The sequence below is a fragment of the Carcharhinus amblyrhynchos genome, chromosome 17 (genome assembly GCF_965287045.1).
Source record: "Carcharhinus amblyrhynchos chromosome 17, sCarAmb.v2.hapA, whole genome shotgun sequence".
Lineage (NCBI taxonomy): Eukaryota > Metazoa > Chordata > Chondrichthyes > Carcharhiniformes > Carcharhinidae > Carcharhinus > Carcharhinus amblyrhynchos.
The window spans coordinates 49,732,205-49,756,869 of NC_137340.1; the positions used below are offsets into that span (position 1 = coordinate 49,732,205).

Consider the following 24,665-nt stretch of genomic DNA (forward strand, 5'->3'; position numbering starts at 1 on the left):
ATTTGGATGCCCAAGAAACTTAATTGAATCCTACAATTGCACCATGATGACATAGACGCAACTGTCTTGAGTGGGAGGTCTGAAACAGATGCCTTTAGAATCTGGACCAGTGTCAGGCAAGGCTGTGTGATAACCCTACGCTATTTACAATCTACTTGGCAATGATTAGTCATCTCATCAAAGATTAATGCCCACTAATAACATCGAAATGGAAAACCCTTTAGCCTCAGGCAGCTCTGTGTCAAAACACAACTGGCCACCATAGATCTATAGTTTGCAGATGGCTTCAGTGAAGAGCGAGAGACTAGCTTACAGATCTGCTGCACAGTGGATAACACTGTGCAGCAGATCTGTAAGCTATTCTCTCTCTCTTCAATTCTCCAAACAAGGGCAGTGTGGTGGTTAGTACAGCTGCCTCACAGCACCAGGGACCTGGGTTCAATTCCCAGCACGGGTCACTGCCTGTGTGAAGTTTGCATGTTCTCCCTGTGTCTGCGTGGGTTTCCTCCAGGTGCTCCAGTTGCCTCCCACAGTTCAAAGATTAGGTGCTAGGTGGATTGGCCATGCTAAATTAACCCTTAATGTCAGGGGGACTAGCTAGGGTAATAGCATGGGGTAATGAGGCTAGATAGAATTGTGGTTGGTGCAGACTCAATGGGCTGAATGGCCTCCTTCTGCACTGTAGAATGCTATGAAGAGTCTTGGCTTGTTTTTGAATGTTGCCAAAGCAAAAGTATCAATCCACACCTGGCCAGCCAAATTTCCCACTTCCTGTTTGTGTTGAAGGAAATAGAATCCTACAATGCAGAAGGAAGCCATTCGGCCCATCGATTCAGCACCGACCACAGTCACACAGACAGTGACCCAAGCTGGGAATCGAACCTGGATCCTTGGCACTGTGAGGCAGCAGTGCTAACCACTGTGCCACCATGCCACCCTCTGGAATACCCCAGAATATGTTGAGTGCTTCCCATACCTCGGCAGCCCCTCTCTCCAAAGGCCACCATTGACAAGAAGGTCCAACATTGGCTCAGTGGCCCCCAACTCAGCATTCTAGAAACTGCAGCAACCAGTGCTGGCCTTAAAAGACCTCCGAAACTCAACAACAGTCCTTGTGTACAGAACTGTTGTCACACTCCTGTGCTACAGTGAGACCAGCAACATATTAGAGAACTTACCTCATCAGTGCCTCTGCTAGGGTCTAGAATACAAGAGTAGGGGTGTATTTCTGAGGCCGTATAAGGTTCTGGTCAGACCCCATTTTGAGTATTGTGAGCAGTTTTGGACCCCATATCTAAGGAACGATTTGTTGGCCTTGGAGAGGGTCCGAAGGAGGTTCACAAGAATGATCCCTGGAATGAAGAGCTCCTTTAATGAGGAATGGTTGAGAACTCTGGGACTGTACTTGTTGGAGTTTAGAAGGATGAGGGGGGATCTTATTGAAACTTTCAGGATACTGCGAGGCCCTGGATAGAGTGGACATGGAGAGAATGTTTCCACTAGTGGGAAAAACTGGAACCAGAGGGCACAACCTCAGGCTAAAGGGACGAGTCTTTAAAACAGAAATGAGGAGGAATTTCTTCAGCCAGAGAATCCGTGGAACTCTTTGCCGCAGAAGGCTGTGGAGGCCAAGTCATTGAGTGTCTTTAAGACAAAGATAGGTAGGTTCTTGATTAATAAGGGAATCAGGGGTTATGGGGAAAAGGCAGGAGGATGGGGATGAGAAAAATATCAGCCATGATTGAATGGCAGAGGAGACTCGATGGGCCGAGTGGCCTAATTCTGCTCCTGTGTCTTATGGTGTTATACAGCAACCTCCAGATTCACTGGGAGGGACAAATGCTGATGTCCTTGAATCCAGCTCCACAAACATTCAGCCAAAACGTTTGCAAAATCAACTCCGGACTGGACTCTATCCAAAAAACCATCTCGCCTGCCAAGCCCTGTTCTGTTTTCAGCTCAGATGGCCAACATTCCAGGGGGAGGACAAAGAAGGAGCTTCAGTGAGAATTTGAAACTCTCCATCTCAGTCCAGCAGCTTTGACCTTAATGAGTGGGAGGAATTTGCCACCAATTGTTCAGGTTGGCGACAATTTATCTATCGAGCTGCATCTTGTTTTTTGAGTCCTAGTGTCTAAATGACGAGACAGACAAGCGGCAGAGAAGGACAGTTAAAGATGGAAATCTGGAGTCAACTAATTCGCGGGATCTCCTGTCCCATGTGGCCAAAGAGTTTGCCTGTTCATTCAGGTGAAGACCCAGGACAGAAACTCAGTAGACATCCTTGAATCGAAGATTGGGGCAGCACGGCGGTACAGTGGTTAGCACTGTTACCTCATGCTCCACGGACCTGGGTTCGATTCCCGGCCTTGGGTCACTGCCAGTGTGAGAGCCTTCACGTCCTCCCCGTGTCTGTGTCAGTTTCCTCCGAGTGCTCCGGTTTCCTCCCACACTCCAAAGATGTGCGGGTTAGGTGGATTGGCCATGCTAAATTGCTCCATAGTATCAGGGGTCTAGCTAGAGTAAATACACGTGGTTATGCAGATAGGGCCTGGATGGGATTGTAGTCAGTGCTGACTCAATGGGCCGAATGGCCTCCTTCTGCACTGTAGGATTCCATGTTTTATATTTATGCCCTTAGTTTTTAACTCTCCATATTTTTTTAAAATTCCTCCAGACATGTGGTCATCATTGGCAAGGCCAGAGTTTATTATCGACTGCTAATTGTTTGTGAACTGATTTAACTTGATTTCTTATTGTCACATGTATTGGAATACAGTGAGAAGTATAGTCTCTTGTGCGCTTATAGGGACAAAGCATACCATTCATAGAGAACGAAAGGAGAGAGTGCAGAATGTGGTGTTACAGTCATAGCTAGGGTGTAGAGAAAGATCAACTTAATGCGAGGTAGGTCCATTCAAAAGCCTGACAGCAGCAGGGAAGAAGCTGTTCTTGAGTCGGTTGGTACGTGACCTCAGACCTTTGTATCTTTTTCCCGACGGAAGAAGGTGGAAGAGAGAATGTCCGGGAGTGTGGGGCCCTTGATTATGCTGGCTGCTTTTCGAGACAGCAGGGAGTGTAGACAGTGTCCGTGTAGGGAAGGCTGGTTTGTGTGATGGACCTGGCTTCATTCACAATCCTTTAAAGCTCCTTGCAGTCTTAGGCAGGAGCGGTGATACAGTCGGAAAGAATACTTTCAATGATGCATCTGTAAAAGTTGGTGAGAGTCATCATGGACAAATTTCCTTAGTCTTTTAAAAAGTGATTTGATTTTTATTTAATTGGATTTATTATTGTCACATGTATTAGTATACAGTGAAATGCATTGTTTCTTGCGCTCTATACAGATAAGGCATACCGTTCATTGAAAAGGAAACGAGAGAGTACAGAATGTAGTGTTACAGTCATTGCTAGGGTGTAGAGAAAGATCAACTTAATGCAAGGTAGGTCCATTCAAAGTCTGATGGCAGCAGGGGAGAAGCTGTTCTTGAGTTGGTTGGTACGTGACCTTGGACTTTTGTGTATTTTTCCCAGTGGAAGAGAGAATGTCCGGGGTGCGTGGGGTCCTTAATTATGCTGACTGCTTTTCTGAGGCAGCGGGAAGTGTAGACAGAGTCAATGGATGGGAGGCTGGTTTGGATGATGGATTGGGCTATATTCACAACCTTTTGTAGTTTCTTGCGGTCTTGGGCAAATAGAGGTGTTGGTGAGCTTTCTTAACTATAGTGTCAGCATGGGGGGACCAGGACATGTTGTTGGTGATCTGGACACCTAAAAACTTGAAGCTCTTGACCATTTCTACTTCATCTCCATTGATGTAGACAGGGGCATGCTCTCCTTTATGCTTCCTGAAGTCGATCACTATCAGGAACATTCTTTCTGAAGCTACCCTGTCACTAATACATGTAACAATAATAGATCAACTCAAATCAAAAATATTTATCCAATTTAAATACTTCAAATGATCCAGCCTTCACCACCATTTGGGGCAGAGAATTCCAGAGATTCGCCACTCTTTGCAAGAAGAAATTTCTACGCACCTATTTTAAATGTCTGGCTCTTTATCTTGTAGTTATGTCCCCTTGTTCGAGACTCTTTCACTAGTGAAAACCTCACCATCTACCCTGCCAGGCTCCCTCAGGATCTTGTATGTTTGAATAAGACCACCCCTCACTCTTCTAAACTCAAAGGAGTACAGACCAAAACTATTTAGTTACTCTTGATAGGACAAGCCTCTCATTCCAGGAATTAGTCTGGTGAATCTCTTTTGGATTATCTCCAATGTTACTATATCCTTTTTAAGATAAGTAGACCAAAACCGTATGCAGTGAGGCCTCACCAATACTCTGAACAATTGTAACAAAACTTCCCTATTTTTAAAGTCCAACCCCTTTGCAATAAAGGCCACAAAATGCCTTCTTAACTAATTGTTGGCTCTGCCTGTTAGCTTTTTGTGATTCATGCATTTGAACACCTAGATCCCTCTGTACTTCACTCACCTGCAGTCTCTCTCCGTTTAGATAATAAACTACCTTTTGATTCCCCCAGCGTCACCTTGTTTTAAAGCACTGCACACTGCTGTTAAAACTGAACGGGTGCCACGCAGACAAATGTCACAACTGTTTTTCACCTGCAAGGTTTGGGAGGCGATGGCCGAGTGGTATTATCACTAGACTATTAATCCAGAAACTCAACCAACATTCTGGGTTTGAATCCTGCCATGGCAGCTGATGGAATTTGAATTCAATATAAAATATCTGGAGTTAAGAATCTATTGATGGCCATGAAATCGTTGTTGATTGTGGGAAAACCCATCTGGTTTATTAATGTCCTTTAGGGAAGGAAATCTGCCGTTCTCACCTGATTTGACCTACATGTGACTCCAGAGTCACAGCAACGTGGTTACTCTCAACCACACAAAACTTGGTTACTCTCGGTCCTTGAGCAGCTAGGGACGGGCGATAAGTGCTGGCCAGCCAGTTGATGCCCATGTCCCATGAATGAATAAAAGAAAAGCAAGATCCAAAATACAAACAGTTATATAGGTTTGAACCTAAACCACAAATGATTGTGGAGAGCATTGAACTCACTAATGGATGATACTTAATAGCCACGATTGTTCCCAGAACTAATGATTAAAGGGTAATGTTGATTCAAACTCACTGAAGCAGCCCAGATTGGAGGAGAATTATCTGGGCCGGAGCAGTCAGTTTTAACCGGTTGAGTGTGAAGTGAAGGGCCTGTTCCAGGCTTGTTTACAAGAGCCTGCCAGATGTGTAGCTGGGGCTGGACTATGCCAGGACATTCCTCAGGCAGCAGCTGCTCTGCTGTATCCCTCTCTCCCAGTGGCAGATAGCTCCACAGGACTGGGCAAGCTACACGCAAACGCTTGCCAAATTGTGAGTAGTGTAGTAACTGCTCACGCCCTTCTCCCCTTCCCAAGGTTACAAAAGGAGCTGAGTGAAATTATCCACAACTGTTAAGTGACTGTGCCAGGGGAACTTATCAGCAGAGCAGACTCGATGGGCCGAGTGGCCTAATTCTGCTCCTATGTCTTATGCCTTGGGGTCTAACAGGGAGATCATGGGATCATAGAATCCCTACAGTGCAGAAGGAGGCCACTCAGCCCATCGAGTCTGCACCTACCACAATCCCACCCAGGCCTTATTCCCATCGCCCCACATATTTTCCCTGCTAATCCCCCTGACACCAGGGTCAATTTAGCATGGCCAATCGTGGCCTTTGGGCTATGGGAGGAAACTGGAGCTCCCGGAGGAAACCCACACCGACACGGGGAGAATGTGCAGACTCCACACAGCTCCACATCTGTGGCTGGAATTGAACCCGGGTCCCTGTGAGACAGCAGTGCTAAATATGGTACCGTGAGAAGGTGTGTAGGATAGGGGCTTTTTGTTTTATTCATTCATGGGACATGGGCATCGCTGGTTGGCCAGCATTTATTGCCCATCCCTAGTTGCCTGACGGTGGTTCAGAATCATTGAGAGCCACATTGCTGTGGCTCTGGAGTCACATGTAGGCCAGACCAGGTAAGGACAGCAGATTTCCTTCCATAAAGGACATTGGGACAATAGTCTATAGAGAGGAAGTGCGGGGCTGGATTTTCAAAGGGTTGTGGAGTTGGGGCCCAATGGTTGTCTAGTGTGTACATAGTCATTGAGCCAAACGTTAGTTTTAATTTATTTATTAGTGTCACAAGTAGGCTGACATTAACACTGCAATGAAGTTACTGCGAAAATCCCCAAGCCGCCACATTCCGGAGCCTGTTTGGGTACACTGAGGGAGAATTTAGCATGGCCAATGCACCTAATCAGCTCGTCTTTCGGACTGTGGGAGGAAACTGGAGCACCTGGAGGAAACCCACGCAGACACGGGGAGAACATGCAGACTCCGCACAGACAGTGACCTATTTTGGGAATTGAACCTGGCTCCCTGGCGCTCTGAGGCAGCAGTGCTAACCCATTGTGCCACTGTCTCAGAGAGATCATGGCTAGGATGTAGACCTCTCAATCTGTTTTGTGAGCGCTTGATTTAGAGAATTCCTCCCCAGTCCACTCACCCCCTGCCAGATATAATAAAAAATTCCTCTTCAATCTATCAAAGGGGGTCACGAGATGTGAGCGCAGGAACAGCTGTGTTTCTGTGAGCACTGGCTCTATTCATCTTTTAAGAGTTTCATTTGTCCTGATGCACAGTCCACATCGAGCTAATCTTGGAGTCAAAACTCTGTACTATGCCTCTGGAAGACTTTTGGTTATGTTTTGGGGCAAGGTGCCAAGAAAAGTCATGAAAATTCTCGAGTGAAAGAAGCAGTCGGAGGAAGCCGGGATGGATCTGAGCCCTCAATGTTGCGATTAGGCCAGTGAGCGGAATCTCAATCTGGCAACATCAAAAACATTGTAGACGATGACTGCAAATATAATTGAAGTTATAGATGTCAAACACGACTTTTTGGCACAGAATTTCAGCGCTGAACTGCAGAGTACAGATAAGAAGCTCAATGAAGTGGAGGGATCATAGAATCCTGACAGTGCAGAAGGAGGCCATTCAGGCCATTGGGCCTGCAACAACAATCCCTATTCCAATAACTGCACCCATTTACCCTGCTAACCCCCCTGATACTAGGGTCAATTTAGCATGACCAATCAACCTAACCCGAGCATCTTTGAGCTGTGGGAGGAAACCGGATCATCCTGAGGAAACCCACGCAGACATGGGGAGAACGCGCGAACTCCACACAGCCCCGAGGCTGCAATTGAACCTGGGTCCCGGGCACTGTGAGGCAGCAGTGCGAACCATCATGCCGCCCAAGAATCCTTATTGTTGAGAATGCGGCTTCCTCAGCTGAGGCATCGCTTTCGATCCTGGGAAAACCAGCTCCGCGGAATGTCAGGTATCCCGGTTGATGTGGAGAGCCAGGGCTGGAGGAGGAGTGCTTGAGTGACCGGCTCTGCAGGTCTAGGGGCAAGCTCCTAGCTAAAATATTTCGAGAGCCAGCTCCACATTTTTTTAATCGCCGCACGAAAGCCGGGTGGATTAATCTTGAAGGCAAATGGTGTGTCCTGTTTTTTTGAGGCCTGACCCTCGGCCAATAATCAGGCGTTTTCTTCCTATAGCCGCAGAGTTTTCGATGAAACTGGAGAGTGTCTGAACGCTATCTAAATGCAGTTTGCTCTGCATTACCCTGCTACTCTGAGGGTCATACCTGACAAATCCTCAAAGCTGTTAGAGTCATAGAGGTTTACAGCCTGGAAACAGGCCATTCGGCCCAACTTGTCCATGCTGCCCTTTTTTTGCCGCTAAGCTAGCCCCAATTGCCCACATTTGGCCCAGATCCCTCTATACCCATCTCACCCATAGAATTGTCTAAATGCTTTTTAAAAGACAAAATTGTACCCATCTCTACTACTACTTGGGCGGCACGGTAGCACAGTGGTCAGCACTGCTGCTTCACAGCTCCAGAGTCCTGAGTTCGATTCCTGCCTTGGGTCACTGTCTGTGTGGAGATTGCACATTCTCCTCGTGTCTGCTTGGGTTTCCTCCGGGTGCTCCGGTTTCCTCCCACAGTCCAAAGATGTGCAGGTTAGGTTGATTGGCCAGGCTGAAATTGACCCTGAGTGTCCCAAGATGCTTAGGTTAGAGGGATTAGCGGGTAATAATATGTAGGGATGTGGGAGTAGGGCCTGGGTGAGATTGTGGTCGGTACAGACTCGATGGGTCGAAGGACCTCTTTCTGCACTGTATGGTTCTATGATAACTCTGGCAACTGGTTCCAGACACTCACCACCCTCTGTGTGGAAAAATTGCCCCTCTGGACCCTTTAGTATCTCTCCTCTTAAATCTATGCCCTTTACTTTTAGACTCCCCTAGCACTGGGAGAAGATATTGACTATCTCGCTGATCTGTGCCCCTCATTATTTTATAGACTTTTATGAAAGTACCCCTCAGCCTCCTACACTCCAGAGAAAAAAATCCCAGTCTATCCAGCCTCTCCTTAGAACTCAAACCATCAAGTCCCAGTAGCATCCTAGTAAATCTTTTCTGTTTGATGATTTTACTGAGGTTTTGGCATCTCTAAATGCCAAGGATGGCGAAAATTTGGAATCCTAATCTGGAGTTCATTGCTAATCCTGAACTTTACCCCTTGTGGTTACGCTCAGTGTTTGATTGTGTATGTAATTCTTTATATTAACACAGTAAATGAGCCTTGACACAAATTTCACCTTTAAAAATCCTTTAAAACCCAGAGATATCCAGTTGTTTATGATGGAATGCATCCCTCAGCATGTTCCTTTAACCACTCCTAATTTAAGATGCAGATTTGATCCTACTATGTCCTTGTTATACCAGGGCTGCAAGGTGGCCTGGGGGAACTACCGGCATTCATAGACTCCCTACAGTACAGAAGGAGGCCATTCAGCCCATCGAGTTTGCACTGACCACAATCCCACCTAGGCCTTATCCCCAAAACCCCAGCATTTACCCTAGCTGGTCCCCCTGACACTAAGGGGCAATTTAGCATGGTCAAGCCACTAACCTGTACAAATTTGGACTGTGGGAGGAAACCCACACAGACACGGGGAGAATGCGCAGACTCCACGCAGACCAAGCCGGGAATCGAACCCAGGTCCCTGGTGCTGTGAATCAGCAGTGCTAACCACTGTGCCACCGTGCCGCCCCATTGCTCTGGTCCTGTGTCAAAATGTAATCCTTGTGGTTTAAAAATGTGCAGGTTAGGTGAATTGGCCGTGCTAAATTCTCTCTCAGTGTACCCGAACAGACACCGGAGTGTGGCGACTAGGGGATTTTCACAGTAACTTCACTGCAGTGTTAATATAAGCCTATTTGTGACTAATAAATAAACTTTGCTTTTAATATCCTGAAAGAGCTTGAGTGTTTTGGGGAGTGTGTGGGCTAGGTTTTATGGCACTAGGGCTTTGCGACATTTACCACTTTTCTTCTTATAATCCTTTCATTTATAATGGAAATATACACTGCATGGGGCCTGCTTGTCACGGTTAATGTGAGTCATGCCACTGCAGGGAGGTGGGCAGGTGTAAATGCTAAGGGTATGGCCCAATGACTCCTAGTAAAAAGTCTGACAACACCAGGTTTTAGTCCAACCTATTTATTTGATAATATTCTCACTAGCTTTCGAGGGGACAGCCTCTTCGTCAGGTGAATGGAGAGTTCTGGCCTCAGACAGAGCATATAAAGCACAGACAGTTTAGAGATTACTGATTAAAATGCGAATCCTTACACCTAACCTGCTGTTCAAGACCTGAAGTGGCTGACAATGTGAGTGGTAGGAGCACTGATCACAGTTTAAAGAGATGTGTATTGTCTCCAGACAGTACAGTAAGTGAGGTTTTGCAAACCCAGGCAAGTCACGGGGGTTACAGATAGTGCGACATGAACCCAAGATCCCTGTTGAGACCGTCCTCATGTGTGCGGAACTTGGCTATCAGTCTCTGCTCAGCGACTCTGCGCTGTCGTGTGTCGTGAAGGCCGCCTTGGAGAATGCTTACCCGAAGGTCAGAGGCTGAATGCCCGTGACCACTGAAGTGTTCGCCAACAGGAAGGGAACAGTCTTGCCTGGTGACTGTCGAGCGATGTTCATTCATCCGTGAACTCTCCATTCACCTGACGAAGAGGCTGTCCCCTCGAAAGCTAGTGAGAATATTATCAAATAAATAGGTTGGACTAAAACCTGGTGTTGTCAGACTTTTTACTGTGTTTACGCCAGTCCAACGCCGGCATACCCACACCAATGACTCCTCACAGCTGGTGGGGAAAACCCCCTTCAAGCTATTGATGTGGCGTAGTTTGCTCCTGTAATTTGGGGGTCACAGAATCTCTGACGGACCCCTGTAAAGGTGCAGGCAGAGCACATACCCTAGGGAGAGACATGAGCCGGAATTCTCCAGCCGTTCACATCAGCGGGATTCTCCAGTCCCGCCAGCAGCATACCCCCACCCATGGGGTTTCCCACCAGTGTGGAGTGACATCAGTGGGAATTCCCATTGACCAGAGAATCCCGCCAGTGAATAATGCAGGAAACATCCGGGTGGGAGGCCAGAGAATCTCCCCCATTGTTTTTCTCAAAGAATCCTACACTGCAGAAGGAGGCCATTTGACCCATTAAGTCTGCCCCGAACACAATCCCACCCAGGCCCTATCCCCATAAACCCTATGCATTTACTCTCGCTAGTCTCCCTGATACTAAGGGGCAATTTAACATGACCAATCAACCTAACCTGCACATCTTTGAACTGTGGAAACACCAGGAGGAAACCCACGCAGACATGGGGAGAATGTGCAAACTGCACACGGACAGTGACCCAAGCCAGGAATCGAACCTGAGTTTCTGGCACTCTGAGGCAGCAGTGCTAACCACTGTGCTACTGCACTGCCCCTATTAATATGATTTGTATTGATTTGATTTATTATTGTCACATGTATTAACATACAGCGAAACATATTGTTTCTTGCGCGCCACACAGACAAAGCATATCGTTCATTGAGAAGGAAAGGAGAGAGTGCAGAATGTAGTGTTACAGTTATAATGCTTTCTCTGGTGCATCTGTAAAAGTTGGTGAGAGTCATAGCGGACATGCCAAATTTCCTTAGTCTTCTGAGAAAGCGTTGCTAGAGTCGGGAGAAGTACCCTCTGATGCAAACCTAAGCCTGGCATGAGAATCTTTGGCTGATCAGCCATTTCTATACCTGTATCCTATACCCTCCCTGGCTGAATACCCAATAGCAGCGGCTAGGTTGAAAATCCTGGAATGTATGTTCCACAGCTCTGCCTCTAGTATGCTGTAGACGAGAGCATGCACTGTTACATCACGTCCTTGTGGCTCTATGTTTATAATAACTCCAGGAGTTGGCCGCAAAAGATAGCGCTTTATTACACAAAAACCACAAAAGCAAAAACGACAAGCCTGTGGTGAACGCAAACAGGTCTCGACTGGGACAGTGCAATAATGAATCCACTCAGGGGCCTGCTTTATACAGGGCTCAGAATATGCGCTCCACCTGGTGAGTTAATTATTAATTCCCAAGGAGCTCGTATTCTACAAGCCTTACAGGGAGAAGCAGAGGCCATTCAGCCCATTCTCTGTATACTGGCTCTTTGAAAGAGCTATCCAATTATCTGCTGCTTGCTCTTTCCACGTTACCCCTGCCGTTTTATTTTCCTTTTGAGTATTTATCCAGCTCCCCTTTGAATCAATTTATTAAATCTGCAGAGAATTCCGATCCCATGAACCCGATGCAGGAACAAAGATCCTGGACGGAATTTTACGGCCTCGCTTGGGCAAGACCGGAAATTCTCGCCTGAGGTCAACGGAGATTTCCATTGTTGGACCCTCGCCCGCTTCGAGTTCGTGGCGGGCAAGGTGGTAGAGCTCTGCTACCTGTCCGTGGGAGTTTTCTGTGGCAATGTGAAAATGACCAGATAATCTATTGTGGTGACTTTGATTTGAGTGATAAAATGTTAGCTATGGTATTCAGCCTAATCTGAAAGTTGGCACCTCCGACAGTACAGCACTCCTTCAGTACTGCATGAGGTGAGAATTTTGTGCTAAAGTCTGTGGGGTGGGAGTTACACCCACCTACTTCCGACTCAAACTTGACCCACAGCTGACATGATATTTTCTGTGGTTTGGTGACATTGTACTGAGAACATTGCAGTGTTGAATTGTTCCGTGTTTGATTATGTGGGTCTGGTAATTGATCTACACTCACTGTGCTTGCTTGATTGGTTAAGCCTGGGTGTGGATGCAGAGCAAAGTAATCAGACATCACAGAAGCTACTCGAAGTTGAGCAGTGGGCATGAGTTGGACATTTTGTGATTGTAGAGATACTCTGGTACATAAATCTCTTGCATCTTACAAATGAGTGTCATTTCTATATAGCTCTGTGCTGTGCAAGAGATGCAACAAACTGGCAAAACACAACAAGTATATTGGAATTATTAGGTGTTATTATGATAAGTGAGATTTCATTACAAGTTATCAGGACTGTTTACTTTCTGCGTTTTTTATTAATTCTTAACACGAATCACTGAGATTGCAATGATTTGAAAATAATAAGCGTTAAGAAAGTGACTGGAATTTGCCACTAATGAGAAAAACACTACAAATATCCTCAGTAATAAATCTGGTGATATATTTTAATTTAAAGCACTTCCCCTGCAGTGGGATGCTGTGGATTACATACACATGATTTGCAAACCCTGCATAACTCCATCGACCAAATGATCCAGAACTGACCTCGTCATGTTAATTAGCCGCATGTTAATGTGAGTTACCTTCAGAAAGGCATAAACTGACAACAGGAGGCAACACAGCAGTACCAGATTCTAATCTAGATTCCCAAGGCCATGACACCAGACAGGATCGAGGAGACCTCTTTGTGGCAGGCAGGATTTTTAGAGGAACAGATCTGGGCTCCTCTGTGTGCATCCCCTCTCCTGTCCCTGTGCACCCGTTAAGTGTACCCTACACAACCGATTGCGTTGAAGGACCAGCGGATGCTGATCACCCACAGTGCCTTCCACAGTCAAATAGCTCACCAGTCCGCTGGGCCCGCGAATGAAAAATAGCCTCTTGGATGAGATTCCCAAAAGGTTTGATTTGGTTTATTATTGTCACATGTATTAGCATAGTGAAAAGTATTGTTTCTTGTACACTATACAGACAAAGCATACCATTCATAGAGAAGGGAAGGAGAGAGCACAGAACGTAGTGTTATAGTCAAAGCTAATATGTAGCGAAAGACCAATTTAATGCGAGGTAGGTCCATTCAAAAGTCTGATGACAGCAAGGAAGAAGCTGTTCTTGAGTTGGTTGGTCAGTGACTTTAAACTTTTGTATCTTTTTCCTGATGGAAGAAGGTGGAAGAGAGAATGTCCGGGGTGTGTGGGGTTCTTGATTATGCTGGCTGCTTTGCCGAGACAGCGGGAAGTGTAGGCAGAGTCAATGGATGGGAGGCTGGTTTGCGTGATGGATTGGGCTACATTCATAATCTTTTGTTGTTCCTTGTGGTCTTGGGCAGAGCAGGAGCCCATACCAAGCTGTGATACAACAAGAAAAAATGCTTTCTAATCTGAGTCGGAGCTGACATGCCAAATTTCCTTCATCTTCCAAGAAATTAGAGGCATTGGTGGGCTTTGTTAACTATAGTGTTGGCATGGGGGGACCAGGACAGGTTATTGGTGATCTAAAAACTTGAAGGTCTTGACTGTTTCTACTTCGTTCACCCAAATTTCTACCCCACAAAGGAGTGGTAATTCTCGTGGAGGCATAGCCAATCCAGAGTCAGCACCTTAACGCCATGTTCAGTAGGTTGGGTAAAAGCAGAAGTGGAAAGGAATCACAAGCAGGATAGAGGCAAATTCAAATGGGCACTAAGACTCTTTATTTCCTGCTTGCCCTTGGCATGGGGCAGGATGTCCCTTATTGTTACTGGGGCTTGTGATAGGCAACCAGCCCTGGAGACTGGCAGCATCGAGCTCTTAAACTGCATTGAAGGAAAGTATTTCCACCTGGGGAAGTGCAGTACATTGTGACGCTCATGGCATCTGGTACTAATTTAACCTGAGGCAGCAACTGGGTGATCCCTCCTGGCCCTGGTGCCTGGCTTGCATTACAGAGTTACTCTCAGAAGTCAGTGAAGAGTCTTGCTGCTTAGATTTCAGGATCTGTTTGTGAACAGAGGATTTTGTTCTGCTGAGCTAGTAAGTTCTGAATGGCTGGCATTTTGGATTGAGGGTTCCATGTTTTGGGGAAGTGTGAGCAATACGGGACTGTAGGGGAACTCAGTGCAGTGCAGACGCGAGTGATGTCTAGCAGATCCTGTTTGAAACACTCAACTTGCTCAGTAAGTATTGCAATTGGTTCCTTTGGGAATAACTGGTCACAGTATTGAAGCCTGGATTAATAACGATAGATTGGAGCTTCAATTTCTCAGTTGAGTGAATACAAACAGCCCTGTGTAGACGTACATATAAAGGTATTGCTGAGAGGTCATATGTTATAATTCAATGGGGTGTTCTATTTTCTTCACTGAGTTTCCTGCACTTAGGAACAGGAGGAGACCATTCAGCCCTTTGAGGCTGCTTTGCTCTTCAGTTAACACGACTACCTTTTCTCCACATCCTTTGAGACCCTCCCCTTGCTTGGAAATTTTGATTTTTATGGAGTCCAGCACGCCTTCAGTCTCTCAATGGTTATTCTCTATGTGTGAACCGAATGCGTATTGGTGGGCAATTTGACCCGGGGAGCGTCACATTTAACCCAAGGCTGTCTGCATTTATAGTTTGCAGGGTTTACATAGAACACAGAACACTACAGTGCAAACAGGCCCTTCGGCCCACAAGTTGCGCCGATCATATCCATACCTACCAAGCCATAGAACTATCTGTAACTCCCAATCCCATTAAATCCCATGTACTCATCCAGAAGTCTTTTAAAAGACCCCAGCGAGTTTGCCTCTACCACCACTGATGGCAGCCGATTTCACTCACTCACCACCCTCTGAGTGAAAAACTTACCCCTGACATCTCCTCTGTACTTGCTTCCCAGCACCTTAAACCCGTGTCCTCTCGTAGCGACCATTTCAGCCCTGGGAAATAGCCTCTGAGAATCCACCCTATCTATTCCTCTCAACATTTTATAAACCTCTATCAGGTCGCCTCTCAACCTTCGTCTCTCCAGGGGGAAGAGTCCCAGCTCCCTCAACCTATCTTCATAAGGCATGCCTCCCAATCCAGGCAACATCCTTGTAAATCTCCTCTGCACCCTCTCTATAGCTTCCACATCTTTCCTGTAGTGAAGCGACCAGAACTGCGCACAGTACTCCAAGTGGGGTCTGACAAGGGTCTTATAAAGTTGCAGCATTACCTCCCAACTCCTAAACTCAATCCCTCGATTAGCCATGGTTTAGCCATGATCTAACTGAATGGTGGGACTCCTGTTTTCCCTGTGTTTCCAGGAGCTGCTACTGGGCAGCGGATAGAGACCTGAGTGAATTTGAATCCATAGGGAGCATCTGCCTGGTCTAGTGGGCATAGCCCAGAGGAGGACAAGGTTGGGGGAATGAGCACGGAATCAGTTAGTATTCACGTCAAGAACTTCTAGGCTTCTCTCAATGGCCATCCTAAGGTGGGTGCACATCCCAGTTGCAGAATCTTCATTGAGCAGTTCGGGAGGCCACCCAGGAAATTCTCAATGTCTTTCTAGTTCACCCCTGCTGCTACTTTGCTACGTGTGCCCAGGTTGTGGACAGTGGGTCTGGAGTACACAGAGCGGAACATTATGTTACAGTCGTATATAGAACAAAAAACAAAGAAAAGTACAGCTCAGGAACAGGCCCTTCAGTCCTCCAAACCCGTGCCGATCATGATGCCCTAACTAAAAAGAAAACTTCTGTCCTTACTCAGTCCATATCCCTCAGACCCTCCCTAATCATGTACCCATGCAGGTGCCTCTTAAATGTGCCTGCTTCCGCCACCTCCTTTGGCACCTTTCTCAGCCTTAATCATCCCATTTCCATTCCCTTTTGCCCAATTCCAGCCCCTCCCATACCTCCATAGCATAAATCTTGTCCTATTTTCTTTGTCTTCAGCTCTGACAAAGTGTCATCCAGACTTGAAATGTTGGCTCTATTCTCTCTCCACAGATGCTGTCGGACCTGCTGAGGTTTTCCGACATTTTCAGTTTTGGTTTCAGATTGCAGTGTCTGCAGTATTTTGCCTTTAACTTGCTTGAACTGAAAGAACATCCTAGCTCAAACTGCTCCGAGACTCATGTCTCACTGATCTGCCTAGAGCTAACCAATTGTCAGATGCCTGTTAAAGGGTTGTCTCTTCATTATTTGCTAAGAAATAGGGATAAGTGATGAAGTAAAGGAACTTGTGTCAAATCCCATTACACCTGACTGATTTGTCTTGGTTCATTAACGCAAAAATTAAAATTTTCACCCTCTATAAATCCATCCTTGGTCTTGAGCCTCTTACCTTTTAAACTTTCTCTGACTTTTCCCACCTCAGGGAGATTTGCTGTACTCCAATTCTGCCCTCTCACCCACAAATTTCCTTTGCTCCAGCATTGATGGCCATATCTTCAGCTGTCTCGACCGTAAGCTCTGGAAAGCTCTGTCCAAACTCCTCTCCCTCTATCTCCTCCATTTAAGAACATAAGAACATAAGAAATAGGAGCAGGAGTAGGCCATCTAGCCCTTCGAGCCTGCCCCGCCATTCAATAAGATCATGGCTGATCTGTCGCTGCTCAGTTCCACTTTCCCACCCTCTCCCCATAACCCTTAATTCCCTCGCTTATCAAAAACCCATCAACCCGTGTCTTAAAAATATTTAGCGAGGCAGCCTCCACCACTTCAACGGGCAGAGAATTCCAGAGATTCACCACCCTTTGAGTGAAGAAGTTCCTCCTCAACTCCGTTCTAAACCGCCCCCCCTTTATCTTGAGGCTGTGCCCTCTAGTCCTACAGTCCTTTCTGAGCGGGAAGAGCCTCTCCACCTCTATCCTATCCATCCCATTCATCATCTTATACGTCTCAATGAGATCTCCCCTCATTCTTCTAAACTCTAATGAGTACAAGCCTAGTTTATTCAGCCTCTCCTCATAGCTCAACCCCCTCAACTCCGGTATCAGCCTAGTAAACCTCCTCTGCACTCCCTCCAAGGCCAAAATATCCTTGCGTAAGTACGGCGACCAAAACTGCACACAGTACTCCAGCTGCGGCCTCACCAGTGCCCTATACAGCTGCAGCAAGACTTCCCTACTTTTATATTCAATCCCCCTCGCTATGAAGGCCAGCATTTAAGATGCTCCGACAAACTAACCTCTTGGATCAAGCTTTGAGGAACCTGCGCTGATGTCTTCTTCTATACAATCCATAGAATCTCAACAGAGGCCATTCAGTTCATTGAGTCTGCACTGACTCTGAAAGAGCACTGGATAAAAACAAATTACTGCGGATGCTGGAATCTGAAACCAAAAGAGAAAACGCTGGAAAGTCTCAATAGGTCTGGCAGCATCTGTAAGGGGAGAAAAGAGCTGACGTTTTGAGTCCAGATGACCCTTTGTCAAAACTCTGAGCTCTTTTCTCCCCTTACAGATGCTGCCAGATCTACTAAGATTTTCCAGCATTTTCTCTTGTCTTTGAAAGAGCATCTTAGCCAGGCTCACCCCCTACCTCATCTTCATAAACCTGCACTTTACCACGGTCAATCCACCTAACCTATACATCCCAGGACACCAAGGGACAATTTAGCGTGGCCAATCCACCTATCTTGCACATCTTTGGACTGTCAGAGGAAACCAGAGCACCCAGAGGAAACCCACGCAGACACTGGGAGACCATTGCAAACTCCACAAAGAGAGTTACCCAAGGCCGGAATTGAACCCACATCCCTGGCGCTGCAAGGTAGCAGTGCTAACCACTGTGCCAACTTTGGCCAGCATGCCCGGGCCCTGTCACCGGTGGCCAAGGTGCAGGTGGGACAGTCTTTAAATTTCCCTGTTGCGCCTGCAACAGTGACTATTGGTATAGGTGCTGGAAAACCCCAGCCCTCGTGTTTGGTTATGGATGTTAAAAGGTGCTGTACAAATGCAGATTGTTGTTGTTGTGTTGCTGATCTGTTTTTGACGTCTAGCTGGCCTGGCCTGGAGACAAACTCATGTTTCAGCGGCAAAAAAAAATCCATAAACCATCCTTTTCCCTTTCAATTTCCTGTGAAAAAAAATAAATTATTCTCACAGTAAAGACCAAAGTTTAATGGAGCTGCAGTATATCATAAATAACGACATCTTTTAGGCAGCAAGCTCTAAGTGTTTTTGAGTTGGAAACTGCATTATTAAAGTAACGCAGACCCTTGATGTGATAGCTGAAGGTCAGTACACTTTCTATCACGTAACAGGACAGCACATTCCATTTTTCACCATTCAAACTGCGATCAGTTATTTATGTGGAATTGCCATAAATATGAATAGGCTTTTAAAGAATAATATTTCTGCTGTAATTGCTGGGATGCTTGGAGAGGAGTGAGTCTATCTGAAAATGTTAAGGATCCTTTTCCCCTTCTCTAATGTCTCCCCATGGCATTTATCCCTCGGGAACTAGTTGCCTTTCGGTAAATTGCCTGTACGTCACCATCTGGAAGTTCCTCTCCAAGCCTCCTTTCTGGCTTGGAAATATATGTCGCTGGGTCAAAATCCTGGAACTCCCAGCCTAACAGCGCTGTGGATGTACCTACACTGCATGGACTGCAGGGGTTCAAGGAGGCAGCTCAAAGGATTTGAGGTTACAAATTTTGCAGTCGAGGATCCTGCATTTGGGGACATTGCAGGTGTCAGCACACTCGAAGTGCAATGGGCTAGCCTCGTCCTGGACGAACTACCTGCTTGATCATGGGTTACGGGACATGTTCACAAGTCATTTACAAGTGAAATGACAGCAAAAACTTTAATGACAGGAGTTGAAAGGAGACCCTAATCCTGCGAATGAATGTAGCTAAGGATAGGGAATCTGGCATCTCCTGTTCATCCTGTGTTTAGCCCGAATACTTTATATCAATGCTCACTGCTAACGTATTAATCTTTTGCATTCTTTTGTTACAGGAAGCATTGGGATCTAAAGATGAAGAACCCCAAAGCCAGGTAATGCTTACTCTGATTTTCAAAGACACATCAAACATTTCTGTTTGAACAGCAGGCAGTCAGTAAACCCTCTCTGTGACCTTGCAATGGTGAATTCATTTTGCACTTTCGACAGCCAGACTGAAAACTTTCATAAAGTTTCTGAGGATACAGAAGGTTCGCATTAGTCTAAATGTGAAACATTTGGAGTGCAGGAGCAGAGTTTATGATGTGCTAATGGCATTATGGTGTGACCTATTTAATAACTAATTACTTAACCGAAAAGTATTTAAAAACAAAGAACAAAGAAAATTACAGCACAGGAACAGGCCCGTCACCCCTCCAAGCCTGCACTGGCCATGCTGCCTGACTTAATTAAAACCCCCTACCCTTCCGGGGACCGTATTCCCCTATTCCCATCCTATTCATGTACTTGTCAAGACGCCCCTTAAAAGGCGAATGGGATGCTGGCCTTCATAGCGAGGGGGATTGAATATAAAAGTAGGGAGGTCTTGCTGCAGCTGTATAGGGCACTGGTGAGGCCGCAGCTGGAGTACTGTGTGCAGTTTTGGGCGCCGCACCTGCGCAAAGATATTTTGGCCTTGGAGGGAGTGCAGAGGAGGTTTTCTAGGCTGATACCGGAGTTGAGGGGGTTGAGCTATGAGGAGAGGCTGAATAAACTAGGCTTGTACTCGTTAGAGTTTAGAAGAATGAGGGGAGATCTCATTGAGACGTATAAGATGATGAATGGGATGGATAGAATAGAGGTGGAGAGACTCTTCCCACTCAAAAAAGACAGTAGGACTAGGGGGCACAGCCTCAAGATAAAGGGGGGGCGTTTTAGAACGGAGTTGAGGAGGAACTTCTTCACTCAAAGGGTGGTGAATCTCTGGAATTCTCTACCCGTTGAAGTGGTGGAGGCTGCCTCGCTAAATATTTTCAAGAAGCGGGTTGATGGGTTTTTGATAAGCGAGGGGATTAAGGGTTATGGGGAGAGGGCGGGAAAGTGGAACTGAGCCACGACAGATCAGCCATGATCTTATTGAATGGCGGGGCAGGCTCGAAGGGCCAGATGGCCTACTCCTGCTCCTATTTCTTATGTTCTTATGTAAAAGTCACTATCGTATCTGCTTCCACTACCTCCTCCGGCAATGAGTTCTAGGCACCCACCACCCTCTGTGTAAAAGACTTGCCTCGTACATCTCCTTTAAACTTTGCCCCTCGCACCTTAAACCTATGCCCTCCATACCAGGTAAATCCTGGTAAACCTTTTCTGTACTCTCTGCAAAGCCTCCACATCCTTCTGGTTGTGTGGCGACCAGAATTGAACACTATATTCCAAGTGTGGCCTAACTATGGTTCTATAAGGCTGCAAAATGACTTGCCAATTTTTAAACTCAATGCCTCGGTCGTTGAAGGCAAGTATTTATGGGGACTTGTTTCCGTTATTGCTGTGTAAACACGACTGACTTTCTCCCTCAGGATGTTCTTCATCTGCGAATCATGATAATTGTGTAGTGACCTATTCTAGCTCGGTGCTGTACAGTGTTCCCACAGTCTCATTGACACGATGCCCCCATTCTCCTGCCATCTGTTAGTTTCTGCATTCTTCCTCATGGTACACTGCTTCTCAATTTGGAGTAATGTGAGCAGTTTTGGGCCCCGCATTTAAGGATGGATGTACTGGCCTTGGAAAGGGTCCAGAGGAGGTTCACAAGAATGATCCCTGGAATGAAGAGCTTGTTATATGAGGAATAGTTGAGGACTCTGGGTCTGTACTTGTTGGAGTTTAGAAGGATAAGGGTGAATCTTATTGAAACTTACAGGGTACTGCGAGACCTGGATAGAGTGGACATGGAGAGGATGTTTCCACGAGTAGGAAAAACTAGATCCACCTCAGGCTAAAGGGACGATCCTTTAAAACAGAGATGAGGAAGAATTTCTTCAGCCAGAGAATGGTGAATTATGGAACTCTTTGCTGCAGAAGGCTGTGGAGGCCAGAATGTATTTAAGACAGAGATAGATAGGTCCTTGATTAATAAGGGGATCAGGGGTTATGGGGAAAAGGCAAAGTCAATCAGGACGAGAATAGAATATTCAGTGGCTGAAGTTCCTTATCAGCACCTTCTGAACCATCACCTAGGTGATCAAAACCAGCAGGCACATGGGAAAAACATCAGCACCTCTCAGTTCCCCTCCAAGCCACTCACCAACCTGACTTGCAAATATATTGTTGCTCCTTCACTGTTGCTGGGTCAAATTCTTAGAATGCCCTACCTAACTACACTGTGGGTGTACCTACACCACATGGGCTGCTGCAGTTCAATAACTATCAATAACCATCATTGGAGAAAAAAGTGCTAGGGAAACTAATGGGGCCAAAACCCAATACATCCCCTGGACCAAATGGGGTGCCACCCCAGGATATTAAAGGAAGTGGAGGATTTTTTAAAAATTCATTCATGTTGTGACATGGCCATCCCTAGCTGGCCAGCCCATCCCTAATTGCCCTTGAACAGAGCGGTGTGCTCGGCCATTTCAGAGTCAACCACATTGCTGTGGCTCTGCAGTCACATGTAGGCCAGACCGGGTAAACACAGCAGATTTCCTTCCCTGGAGGACATTAGTGAACGAGATGGGTTTTGGAAAATTGCCAATCCAACACTGTAACGGCACGGTGGCACAGTGATTAGCACTGTAGCCTCACAGCACCTGGGACCTGGGTTCGATTCCCGGCTTGGGTCACTCTTTGTGTAGAGTCTGCACATTCTCCCCGTGTCTGCGTAGGTTTCCTTCGGGTGCTCCGGTTTCCTCCCACACTCCAAAGGTGTGCAAGTTAGGTGGACTGGCCATGCTAAATTCTCCCTTGTTGTAAGCCTACTTGTGACAATAATAAGTAAACTTTAAAACTTGAATTCAAAAAGGGAGGAGAAAAGAAAACAAGCAACTATGGCCCAGTTAGCTTAACTTCTATAATGGGAAAATGTTCGAGTCCATTATAAAGATGTGATAGCAGACCATTTAGAAACACATAACATAATCAAACAGAATCAGCATGGCTTCACGGTGTTTCACAAATGTATTAGAATTCTCTGAGGTGATAATGAGCAGGATAGATAAAGGAGAACCTGTAGACGTAATTTACTTGGATTTTAAAAAAGCCTTTGATAAGGTATCACATAAAAGGATACATAATAAGAAAATAGCCCATGGAGTTGGGGGTGTGGATAGAGGATTGGCTAACTGATAGAAGACAGAGAGTTGGGCTAAGTGGGTCTGTTCAGGATGGCAATCTGTAACTAGTGCAGTGCCACAGGGATCAGTCCTGGGGCCACAATTACTTACAATATATAAATATATGAATGACTTGGATGAGAGAAGTGAATGTACCATTGCCAAGTTTGTGGAAAAATAAATGGGAAGGCAAATGGCTGACGCAGAGTCTACAGAGAGACGTACACAGGTTAGGTGAGCAAAAACTTGACGGATGGAATATCATGTAGGAAGAATAAAGGAGCTGAATATTATTTAAATGGAGAAAGTCTGCAGAAAATTGCAGGGAGGAATTTGGGGCTCTCGTGCATAGAACATAGCAGGCAGGTTTAGCAGGTAATAGGGAAGGCAAATGGAATGTTGGCTTTTATTTCAAAGGGGATGGAATATAAAAATAGGGAAGTCTTGCTAAAACCATACAAGGCACTAGTTTAGATTACTCTTGGAATACTGTGAACAGTTTTCCTTATCTAAGGAAAGATATCTCGGCTTTGGAGGCAGTCCAGAGAAGTAGGGTATGGAGGGATTTCCTTATGAGGAGAGGTTGTGTAGGTTGAGCCTGTACTCATTGGAGTTTAGAAGAATGAAAGGTGACCTTATTGAGATATATAGGGGCTCGGCAGAGGGGATGCTGAGAAGTTGTTTTCCCGAATAGGAGGGTCTGGGACATGAGGACACAATCTCAGCGTAAAGGGTTGCCTATTTAAGACAGAGACGAGGAGGAATTTCTTCTCTCAAAGGGGAGTGAATCTGTGGAATGTTTTACCGCAGAGGGCTGTAGAGGTTAGTTCATTAAGCATGTTCGAGGCTGAGATAGACAAATTTAGCTCGGTTGGCTGGATGGCTGGTTAGTGATGCAGAACAACACCAACAGCACGGGTTCAATTGCCATACTGGCTGAGGTTATTCATGAGGAATAAAGGAGCCTTTACAACCTGGCCCTTTGCCTGAGGTGTAATGATCCTCAGGTTAAATCATCACCAGTCAGCTCTCTCCCCTCAAAGTGGAGAGCAGATGATGGTCTCTGAGATTACAGCGACTTTACCATTACTTAGTTATTTAACCAGTGAGGGAATCAAAGGCTTTCGGGATAAGGCAGGAAAATAGAATTGAGGATTATATCCTGGGGGGGCATGGTGGCACAGTGGTTTGCACTGCTGCCTCACAGCGCCAGGGTCACAGGTTCGATTCCCAGCTTGGATCACTGTCTATACGGAGTCTGCACATTCTCCCTGTATCTGCGTGGGTTTCCTCTGGATGCTCCGGTTTCCTCCCACGGTCCGAAAGATATGCGGGTTAGGTTGATTGGCCATGCTAAAATTCTCCCTCAGTGTACCCGAACAGGTGCTGGAGTGTGGCGACTAGGGGGATTTTCACAGTAATTCCATTGCAGTGTTAATGTCAGCCTACTTGTGACTAATAAATAAACTTTTGAACTTTATTCATCCATCTTTGACACCCGTAATAAAACTGTGACACGTTACTATTCAATCGGAGCAAGATTGCATCCCGTTACAGATACTGTGAATGGGTTCTAAAGAAATCGAGGGGAGAACAAGTGTCCGAAAGGGGTGATGTACTGAGTAAGCAGCACCTTAGAATCTGCCGTGGCAACAGTGGATAGTGAGCATAGTTTCTCCAGTGTAGAAATGGCTAACGAGAGATAGTAAGAAGTCTCATAACACCAGGTTAAAGTCCAACAGTTTATTAGGTAGCACAAACTTTTGGAGTATCATGTCTTCTTCAGGTGAGTGAGGAGTTGTGTTCACAAACAGGGCATGTACAAACTCAATTTACAAGATAATGGTTGGAATGCAAATTTTTACAGGTAATCAAGTCTTAAAGGTATATATGTGCCCTGTTTGTGAACACAACTCTTCACTCACCTGAACAAAGAACAATACAGCACAGGAAACAGGCCATTCGGCCCTCCAAGCCTGCGCTGTTTATATTTCCAACTAGACTTTTCGTTTGTATTCTTCCGTTCCCAGTTTGTTCATGTGGCTATCCAGATAAGTCTTAAACGATCCCAGCGTGTCCGCCTCCACCACTCCACTTGGCAGTGCATTCCAGGCCCCCACCACCCTCTGTGTAAAATACGTCCCTCTGACATCTGTGTTAAACCTTGCCCCCCTCACCTTGAACCTGTGACCCCCTTGTGTTTGTCACCTCCGACCTGGGAAAAAGTTTCCCACTGTTCACCCTATGTA

At 46.0% G+C, this 24,665-nt stretch overlaps 1 protein-coding gene across 1 annotated transcript in view; it reads left to right on the forward strand.

Annotated features, from left to right (window-relative positions):
- The window catches only part of loxl4 (lysyl oxidase-like 4), a 145,427-nt gene that overhangs the window by 51,695 nt on the left and 69,067 nt on the right, over window positions 1-24,665 (forward strand). Inside the window, exon 4 of the mRNA XM_080205325.1 lies at window positions 19,165-19,203. Within this exon, the coding sequence (XP_080061451.1) occupies window positions 19,165-19,203 (39 nt within the window). The remainder of the gene's footprint in view (window positions 1-19,164; window positions 19,204-24,665) is intronic.